At 35.2% G+C, this 10882-nt stretch overlaps 1 protein-coding gene across 3 annotated transcripts in view; it reads left to right on the forward strand.

Moving 5' to 3' along the window:
• Positions 1–3199, forward strand: part of DNAJC10 (DnaJ heat shock protein family (Hsp40) member C10) — a 57330-nt gene extending 54131 nt beyond the window's left edge. For all 3 annotated transcript variants that reach the window (XM_059928277.1, XM_059928279.1, XM_059928278.1), the window contains one exon: positions 724–3199. In XM_059928277.1, the coding sequence (XP_059784260.1) occupies positions 724–735 (12 nt within the window). In that variant the 3' untranslated portion in view covers positions 736–3199. The remainder of the gene's footprint in view (positions 1–723) is intronic.
• Positions 3200–10882: the final 7683 nt, after the last annotated feature.

A 10882-nucleotide genomic window follows, 5' to 3' on the forward strand; every position in this document is an offset into this window, starting at 1 on the left:
CATGTTTTCCTTTTTTAAATCAGTATCATTCTAGGACATATTTAGAAACAGGCCAAAGAGTTTACAAATGCTAGAGTGCTTTCTGAATGGAATTTAATACAGTCACACATGAGGTTTCTTCGATTCTTTCCCTATAAGGTGAAAAGACGAAAGAACAGCACAGCCTCTGAAGAGGGCTAGAGATGTCTGGCTTTATAGATCCATATTAGAACTACAGACCCTGGTATAGGAAGCTTTACAACCTACCTCAAGAATTATGTTTTATCCAAATCTAAAAGATAGAAAAGAGTTAGTTATGAAACTATTTTTTTTGTTTCAGTGAACAGAAATGTTTTTCTGATATTTTGGCTATGTTCTTTTTCTCAAGATGCTTTATTTTTAAAATTGTGACTTATCTCAAGTGAAACATTTGAAATCGAAAACATTAGTCATAAAGTAGAATATGCTAACTGAAATTAAGTTATAGAGCACATCAAAGTATGACTTTGAAAGTGTGGTAAGTTATAATTGGTATTATCTGCCATGGGCAGGTGAGAATTGTGAGATACCCTTTTTCCATTGTTATAACAGGCGAGGTATACTTCATCTGATCTATTAAATAAGAATATTGAGTAATTATTTTTGAAAAGGTAAAACTTAGGTCAGTTTATTATTTTTAACTTCTTTTTAACATTAGATGTTGAAAGAGAAAGGAATTCAATCACTTTTACATTATTATTGTAGGATGAACTTTAATGATGTTGAAAATGAAGAAAAAAATTGAAAAGAAATTGACAGATGATGTCAGAAGCCACCTTTTCAGAATGTTACTATGTTCTGGATGGGAATAAATGAACATTACCTTGGACTTGTAATTGCACTGCTTGAATTCTGTACAACATTAATATAAATGAAGGGTCTGCAGACTTTTTCTGTAAAGGGCCAGATTGTAAATACTTTAGGCTTTGTAGACCATAGATGGTTCTTTGTCACATATTCTGTTTTTATTTTGTTTACAACTCTTTAAAACATGTAAAAACCATTCTTAGTCTCAAGGCTATACACAAATAGGCCACAAGCCACATTCAGCCCGTGGGTCACAGATTGCTGACCCACAGAAAGATGTTTAGGCTGGCTGGCTCAAACATGAGCCTGCCCTATGATCTACGTACATGCTAAGTTATACAAAGTGTACTTTATCAATTCAAGTTTTGTGGCTGGCCTGAAAAGAGAACTTGGTTTTCAGTCACCTGTTCTCCTAAAAAAATCTCTGAAATTATCTGACCATGTATTTCATTTAAAAAACATACTCAAAATGTGGGAAAGTAAACAGATACCCTATTTTCATGCTGTATTATAGTGAAGAGATTCATTTTCTTTCCTTTTCTAAAGGTTGAAGAATTGGTTTTAATTTTTCACATATGAGAAAAAATTTTTATAACAAAGTAAACAAATCCTATTGATTTCTATAGTATCCATATATACCTGAGGGGGAAAAAATATTTATAGCAATTAACTGGGCATTGTAGAGTATCCCAAATATTTCTATATTTTAAAGATATGTGTTCATTTATTTTCTGAATTGCTTTCATAATGTTTTCCCTGTGATGGTTATTGATTTTTGAAGCATCTTTCTAATATTTGTTTTTGACTTCTGGACTTTGTTTTGATGCATATCCTTTATTTACATTTGCCTTTTTTCCTTCATGGTTTTGGTTTTTCACTTTTGTCCAATCTTTTATTATTCAAGAAGGAAAAATTAACTTTGTAGATTTGTTTCCCTAAAGCTCATAATGATGCTGTGTTTATTCCAATTATTTACTGTTGGAGGCTGCCATTTTCAGATAAATATTGGCCTAACAACTGAAGTTAATTTTGTAAGAAAATCAAGTATAAAAATTTAAGGATGGGGTCTTTTAGTTTCTTAATTGTTCAGGCTCAAAGAATCCAAATTTTTTTTCCTTGCACGTTAACAAAACATTGTAACATGTAGTTATTTAGTTATAATTCAGAGTGTATGGAATGGTAAAAATCCCAATTGATCAAAAGAGGTCAACAGATTTTTTTCAAAACTTAAGTTTTCCCAAAAACCTATTTGAATCATGCTTTATTATGTTGGGAGAATTTTGTTTTTTTGTTTGTTTTGTTTTTACCCCATTCCCCAAAATTTCCTCATAAAGGTTAATTTATAACTGCAATTTATCCAAAAAGTACTCTATTTTTTTTTCATTTTCAAGTCTAACCCTATTCTTCACATTCTCTCCCATATTGTTTCTTGTGTATCTTTTAACTTCTTATCTTGAATTCCACTTTACACATGTGGGCACACACAGAAGAGTCACCACTTCTAACCTTAATTTTATACCACCTTTTTTACTTATGATCAGTAATGGCAAGTGCCTTTCATTTATTAAATTTTCAAAGCCTAGAAGATTTTCAAAATTGGCTTGTTTCTACAAGAATTCCAAAATGGAATGCCTGAAGAAGTTTTGGTAAATATTTACTGAACTTGTACCAGTTATGAGAGTACCGCTATGCTGGACACAGAGAAGTGTGCAAAAGTAAACTAAACCCAAGGCTTAGTCCCTGTCTCCCTAGTGTCTGTAAATTCACAATTCTGACATGGGACCCATAAACAAGCTTATAGATACCTGCACTATTGCCTATAAATAGAATGCCAAACTTACTGGTTGAGAAATATCTTAGGCAGTAAATGAAATAGTAATTATGTATCCTGTAACTGGGCCAAGGTATGTGCCTGTAGAATCAGCTCAAAAGCCAGGGTGACCTGGGAGACATGTTAAGTAACATGTAGCATAAAAGTAACATGCATCAGAATTTTTCACAATCATGTCAGTATCATTGGGTATTTAAAAACTGCTGACAGGATTAAAGGTTCTAACGGCCACATTAGTGCAGTAGAGCACCTCTAGAGTACCAGGTAAAACACGGCATTTTTCTCAGCAACACCATTTTTGTGTGCAGCTAGCCTTGGGTAACACAGCACCATTTCTCACAGACCAGAGTGCATTCTATCAGGCAGCTAGACTTGAAAATTAGAGGTTTAATGTGGTTATGTGAAACTGTTGGGAATGTGTGTTTGGGGCATTAATGATGCTTGCCTGTTCTAGTTTCCCAAATTTTATTTAATGTCTTTCATATCTTTTTCATTTTAAGGATATGGTTAAGATTTTAAAATAAAATAACTACTTCAAAATAACTATTTTAATATTTTAAAGGTTTTCTTTAAATTTGTCCTTGTTTTCTAATAGTATTCAAAGCAGGAATTTTCTTTGACGTGTACAGTTATTAGAAAAGCATTACTATGTTGTTTCCTATGGGACACATTTTACAAAGATACTTATATAAGAAAGTTTTTAATGAAGAGGTAGTGTTTTTAATCCATTTAAACAATTTTTGTGTAATAGTCTAATTTCTTAGGTCTACAACAAACTCAAATGTCTCATATTCAGTCCATCATGACTATTTAAGAAATAGTACAAAGTTTAAATTAACAAAATGCATTTAAAATTTTCTGTAATGATACTTGCAGGATAAAATTGATTCTGAAGATGAGAAGGAAATAACCTTTCTGGTAGTATACCACTTTATATAAACCAACACTTTAAATGTACCCAACGGGAATTCCCTGGTGGTCCTGTGGTTAGGACTAGGCGCTTTCACTACCATGGCCCAGGGTCAATCCCTGGTCGGGGAACTAAGACCCCACAAGCCATGCTGCGCAGCCAAAAATAAAATAAATGTACCCAAATTCTTCTGGTGAATAATCTTGTTTTTAGTAAGAGTAATAAGAAAATTTAGGTCAACCACCAAGCAAAGTATAAATGTATTACTGATCATATATAAAGATGTTAGTGATTTACTGGCTTGAGTCTTTTTTTTTTTTTTTTTTTTAACACTAGATTTGCGTTTAGGTTCTTGTACAAATGACCCACAGGTTTGAACTGTGCAGTTTCACTTACATGAAGATTTTTTTTCAATGAATAGGTTCTACAGTACTACCTGATCCATGGTTGGTTGAATCCACGGATGCAGAATTATTATTACATAGGGCCTATTATTACATAGGGCCAACTCTAAAGTTACACATGAGTTTTTGACTGTGCTGGGGGTTGGCAACCCTAACCCACACATTGTTCAAGGGTCAACTGTACTGTCACCCAATCCCCTTGTTAGCGGCTGGATATATTTTATGAGCGGAAACTAACCAGAATAACAGATAGAGGCTGATGCCAAACTGTCCCATATCAATATTAAATCCAGGAATGTGGTATCTTGACCACTTGATTGCATTATCTTGTCACTTGAGTGAATTATTTAGTAGCCTGATGTCCTGAAAATTAGTAATCATATGCGAAAAGGTCTGTGCTGCTCTAAATTAGGGTTTGCTTAAGATTCAAAAGTGGGTAAGTAAAATAGATCAGTAGAAAAAAGTCCAACAGAAGGGTCCCAGCATGTGGAGAAACTTGGTCCATCAAGGGCTCCTGAGACAAACCATACACTTAACAGTACCTGAGATTGGTCCTCATGACCAGACACAGTAGGAAAGAGGAAAACCCAGAAATGTGTTATTCATCAGTCTGCCCTCTGGTCTAACAAGTGATAGACAATTCTTCATTGAACTACTGCTATTCCAAACATCTTGAGGAGGTAAAATATTTTTTTTTAAATAATCAATAGGTTCCAGTACAAGATGACTCCCAAACTCACCTCCTCCCATGGACAAATTGAATATACAGCTGCATACAGAACAATTCCCTCTGAAAGAAATCTAGAATCTAGCTGAGCAACTCTTACACATCAGGTGAATGAGAAAAAACCCACACTGGAATGGGTAGGAGAGGCTGAGACACTATTTCACCATAAACCCCACCTGGCACAATGACACGACCAAGAGGGAACTCAGGACTACCAGTTCCTCCCTGAGGATCAAAAGGTTCAGACCCCACAGCTGGTGCTCCAACTTTAAGACTTGGACCCAAGAGATGGGCCCCCAAAGCATGTAGCTTTGAAAGCCAGCAGGGCTTGCCTCCCTGAGACCCACAAGGCTAGTGCAACCTGAGAAGCAGTTCCTTACAGGATTGTATGGATTCGCCGTGGCTAATCCCCCAAGGCCTAGCACAGAGGGAACATACTGAAACTGCCCAGTCTTTACATGGAACAGGCCTATTTGCTTATCTTAAATGCTTTAGCCTGAACGGCAGTCTTCTACTTTAACACACTCCTAGGGAGTCACTGCATTACTACTCTACAGAGACCATGGAGGCTGGCAGGCACCATCTTTGTGTGCTCCCTCTGCCTCACACCAGATCACCAGCACCTCCAGGGAAGGAGTTTGTGCAAACATCTGGCACCCCAGCTATTATGGCTACCACCCAGGGGACATCCCTTGAACACCTGGTTCTGGTGGCCAGCAGTGCTTGTGGATCCCATAGGACTGTAGCAAACTAGCAGTTCCCCACAAGCCTCAGTGCAAAGAGAGCAGACAGAAATGCCATCTCCCAGTCTTCCTCAAGAGGTGTATTTGCATACTTTAAAAGCTGCTGCCTGAGAATACAGTTTCCAATCAGCCTGCATCTAAGTGTGGGACTGAGATCCATACCCTTTGGGACACTGACAGGTCTTGGTACACTCTCCACTACTGAGAGCCACTAAGAACAAAGAAGTCTGCTTGGAAGATCACAAAGATGTGAGAGCCAAGAGCTAGGGCATGGTTAAATGATAAGGTTCATCTACACAAGACCACTCCTTCAAAACTGGGAGAGGTGGTTTTACCTAATGCATAGAAACCAACACAGAGTCAAGGAAAATGAAGAAACAGAGGACTATGTTCCAAACAAAGAACTAGATAAAACCTCAGAAAAAGACCTTAATGAAATGGAGGTAGTGATTTATCTAATAAAGTTTCAAAATATAGTCATAAAGATGTTCACTGAGGTCAGGAGAATGATGCATGAACAAAGTGAGAATTTCAATGCAGAAAATATAAGAAAGAATGTAGCAAGTAAAAATTACAGAGCTGAAGAATACAATAACTGAACTGAAAAATTCAGTAGAGGGGCCAACAGTACACTAAATGAAGTAGAAAAAGTATCAGTGAAGTCAAAGACAAAACAGTGGAATTCATCCAATCAGAGCAGCGTAAAGTGAAAGAATGAAAAAGAGTAAAGATAGCTTGTAGGACACCATCAAGCAACCCACTATTTGCATTACAGGGGTCCCAGAAAGGGCAGAAAAATTTGAAGAAAAAATGGCTATAAGCTTCCCAAACCTGGGAAAAGACACAGACACCCAGATCCAGGAAGCTCAGAGTTCTAAATGTGATGATCTAAAGAGACCCACACTAAGACAAGTTATAACTAAATTGCAAAAGACAGAATACTAAAAGCAGTAAGAAAAAAAAAAAAAAAACTTGTTTCATACAAGGGAACCCCCATAAGATTATAAGCAGATTTTTTAGCAGAAACTTTGCAGACCAGGAGGGAGTAGCATGGTGTATTCAACATGCTGAAAGAAACAAAAAACTGCCAACTAAGAATAGTCTACCTGGCAAAGTTGTCCTTCAGAATTGAAGAAGAGTTTTCCAGAAAAGCAAAAGCTGAAAGACTTCATCACCACTAGACATGGCTTACAACAAATGTTAAAGGGGATTCTTTAAGCTGAACTGAAATGACACTAGTTAGTAACAGGAAAACATATGAAAATATAAATCTCACTGGTAGAGGTAAATATATAATTAGATTCAGAATACTCTAATGCTGGTGAGTTAATCACTTACAAATCTAGTTACAAAGGTTAAAAGACAAGTAACAAAAATAATGAATTACAATAATTTCTTAATGGATACACGAGAAAAAATGATGTAAATTGTAACATCAAATACATAAGGGGGGAAGTAAAAGGGTAGAGTTTTTGTAGGTTACTGAAGTTAAATTGTTATAGCATAAAACAGACTGTTATATATAAAAGATTATCTATGTAAGTCTCATAGTAACCACAAAGCAAAAACCTACAGTAGAGTCACAAGAGATAAAGAGAAGAGAATCAAGCATATCATTACAGATCATCATCAATTCACAGATGAAGGCAACAGAGAAGAAGAACAAAGGAACTACAAAATAGCCAGAAAAAAATTAAGAGATGGTATTAGTAAGGCCTCACCAACCTATAATTAATCTAAATGTAAATGAATTTAATCTCCAATCAAAACACATAGAATGGCTGGATGGATTAAAAAAAAAAAAAACCAACTATATGCTACTGACAAGAGACTCACTTCAGCTTTAAGGACACAGATAGTCTCAAAGTGAAGGGATAGGAAAAGATTTCATGCAGATGGAAACCAAAAGAAAGCTGGGATAGCCATACTCATACCAGAGAAAATAGACTTTAGCACAAAGCAAGTAATAGTGACAAAGAAGGTCATTATATAATAATGGTGTCAGTCCAACAAGAAAATGTAACATTTGTAAATATTTATGCACCCAACATAGGAGTACCTAAATATATAGAGTAATTATTAACAGATTTAAAGGGAAAAATTGACAGCAATACAATAATAGTAAAGGACTTCAATATCCCACTTTTATCAATGGATAGATCTTCCAGACAGAAAATCAATAAGGAATCATTGGACTTTTAAACAACACGTTTGGCCAGATGGACTTAACAGATATTTACAGAACATTTCATCCAAAAGCAGAAAAATACACATTCTTTTCAAATGTACATGGAACGTTATTCAGGATAGATCATATGTTAGGCCACAAAACAAGTCTTAATTTAAGAAGTTTGAAATCATATCAAGCATATCCTCTGACCACAATGGTGTGAAACTAGAGCACAGTTATAAAAGGAAGACTGGAAAATTTTCAGATATGCAGAGATTAAACAATATGCTCCTGAACAGCAAATGGGTCAAAGAAGAAATCAAAAGGGAAATCAAAAAATAACTTGAGACAAATGAAAATGGACATACAAAATACCAAAAGATATGGGATGCTGCATTTCTAAGAAGCAAACAGCAATAAAAAGCCTACCTCAAGAAACAAGAAAAGTGTCAAATAGCCTAACTTTACTCCTAGAGGAACTAGAAAAACAAGAACAAACAAAGCCCAACGGTAGTAGAAGGAAGGAAATAAATATCAGAGCAGAAATAAATGAAACAGAGACTAAAAAGTAAACAGAAAAGATCAATGAAACTAAGAGTTGGTTTCTTGGAAAGATAAAATTGACAAAACTTTAAATTGGATAAATGAGAAGAAATGGATAATTCCTAGAACATACAACCTACCAAGACTGAATTATAAAGAAATAGAAAATCTGAACAGACCCATTACTAGTAAGGAGGTTGAATTAGTAATCAGAAACTTTCCAACAAACAAAAGTCTAAGACCAGATGGCAACCTTTCTCAAACTCTTCCAAAAAACAGAAGAGGGAAATTTCCAAACTCATTTTAGGAGGCAAGCATTACCTCAATACCAAGACCAGTCAAGGAAACTATAAGAAAGGAAAATTACAGGCCAACATCCCTAATGAGCAATGATGCAAAAATCCTCAACAAATTATCATCAAACCTAATTCAAAAATACAGTGAAAGGATGAAACCCCATGATTAAGTGGGATTTATTCTAGAGGTGCAAGATGGTTCAACATCTGCAAATCATCTACTAATCACATTTTAAAAATGAAAGATAAAAATCATATGATGATCTCAATAGATGCTGGAACGTCATTTGACAAAATTCAACATCTATTCATAATAAAAACTCTCAGGAAAGTAGGTATTGAAGGAATCGTACCTCAACATAATAAAGGCAATGTGTGACAAGCTAACAGCATACTCAACGGTGCAAAGTTGAAAGCTTTTTCTCTAAGATCAAGAACATGATAAGGATGTCCACCCTTGCCACTTTTATTTAGCATAGTACTACTGGAAGCCCTAGCCAGAGCAATTAGGCAAGAAAAAGAAAAATGGCGTACAAATCTGCAGGGAAGAAGTAAAACAGTTTCTACTTGCAGATGACATGATATTATATATAGAAAACCCTGAAGACTCTACCAAAAAACTGTTAGAACTAATAAATTAGTAAAGTTGCAGGATACAAAATGAATACACAAAAATCAGTTGCATTTCTATAAACTAATAAACTGTCAGAGAAGTTAAGAAAACAATTCCATTTACAATTGCATCAAAAAGGATATCTAGGAATAAATTTAACCAAGGAGGTCAAAGACCTGTACACTAAAAACTATAAGACATTGATGAAAGAAATTGAAAAGACTCACATAAATGGGAAGACATTCCATACTCATGGATTGGAAGAATATTGTTAAGATCTCCATACTACACAAAGCAATCTGTAGGTTCAATGCAACATCTATCGAAATTCCAATGGGGACTTCCCTGGTGGCACAGTGGTTAAGAATCCGCCTGCCAATGCAGGGGACACAGGTTCGATCCCTGGTCTGGGAAGATCCCATATGCCGCGGAGCAATGAAGCCCGTGCACCACTACTACTGAGCCTGCGCTCTAGAGCCCATGTGCCACAACTACTGAAGCCCGCACGCCTAGAGCCCGTGCTCTGCAACAAGAGAAGCCACTGCAATGAGAAGCCCGCACACTGCAACAAAGAGTAGCCCCTGCTCACTGCAACTAGAGAAAGCCCGTGCACAGCAACAAAGGCCCAACACAGCTAAAAATTCCAATGGCATTTTTCACAAAACTACAACAAACGATCTTAAAATTTGTACAGAACCACAAAAGACCCCCAAATAGCCAAAGCAATCTTGAGAAAGATTATATTTCAAAGTTACAGTAATTGAAATAGTATTACTCTATTTTTGAGTAAATTTAAATTTAGACTTACCCTAACTAGTCACTAACCTTTCTTTTCTTAGTTCTGCGTTTTTTCTTTTACTTTCTATGTTGCTAAACAAGTGAAAAAAAAATGTTTAATGATTTATAAAAGTGATATGTGTATTTATATAATAAATTTTTCAGGCTTGGAATAGCAATGTTTCATATGGTTTACTATAAAAACTGAGGTTATTGCTAGATCAACTGCATTGTGATTTTTAAAACTACCTCAGCAATTCATTCTCTCCCAAAAAACAGTCACCAAAGAACACAAGACTCAATAATATGACATATCAAAAGGCCTTAATCTAAATCACTATATAAGGGGTTAGGAAAGCTAATTTAATCTGTTTTAACTATAATGATAAATTCAAAATGCAAAAAACATACCTATTTTACTACAGAGATTAAATTACTTTTAGAATTCATTTTGTTGATGTGTTTCGCATAAACTTAGAAAAAGCCTAAATGAGAAATTTTTCTACCTCCTCCCTCCGATATTTACAATTATCTTCTCTTAGGATCAAAGCCATGGCTTTCTTATATTCTGCTCTGTTTTCAGAACCCAGCGCATGTATGTATAATATATACTCTAATTAACAACCAGCAGTATCATTCTACATTGTTATATTTGTTAAAATTAATTTGCCAGTAATTCAACTGTGATAAGAATTGTTGGCTAGAAGTTATACTCATATTTTTTTCTTTTTTATATTCTTTTATTGTTATTATTTTGAGGTATACAACGTAATGATTCGACATTTGTATACATTGTGAAGTGATCACGGTAAATTTAGTTACCATTGAACACGTTTAATTGACAGTGCAACCAAGGGCACTGAATCAACAAATATCAAACTTAGCATGTCCAAAACTGAACTTATATTTCTCTTTCAAATGTGTTCTTCCTTAGAATTTACACTTTGTTAAGGGAGTTATTCTAAGGGTTCAACTAAAACTTTGGAGTCATCATAATTCCCTCTTCATTGTCCCTAAGCCATCAATCAGTCATTTCATCTACA

This window comes from Balaenoptera ricei, chromosome 7 (genome assembly GCF_028023285.1).
Source record: "Balaenoptera ricei isolate mBalRic1 chromosome 7, mBalRic1.hap2, whole genome shotgun sequence".
Classification (NCBI taxonomy): domain Eukaryota; kingdom Metazoa; phylum Chordata; class Mammalia; order Artiodactyla; family Balaenopteridae; genus Balaenoptera; species Balaenoptera ricei.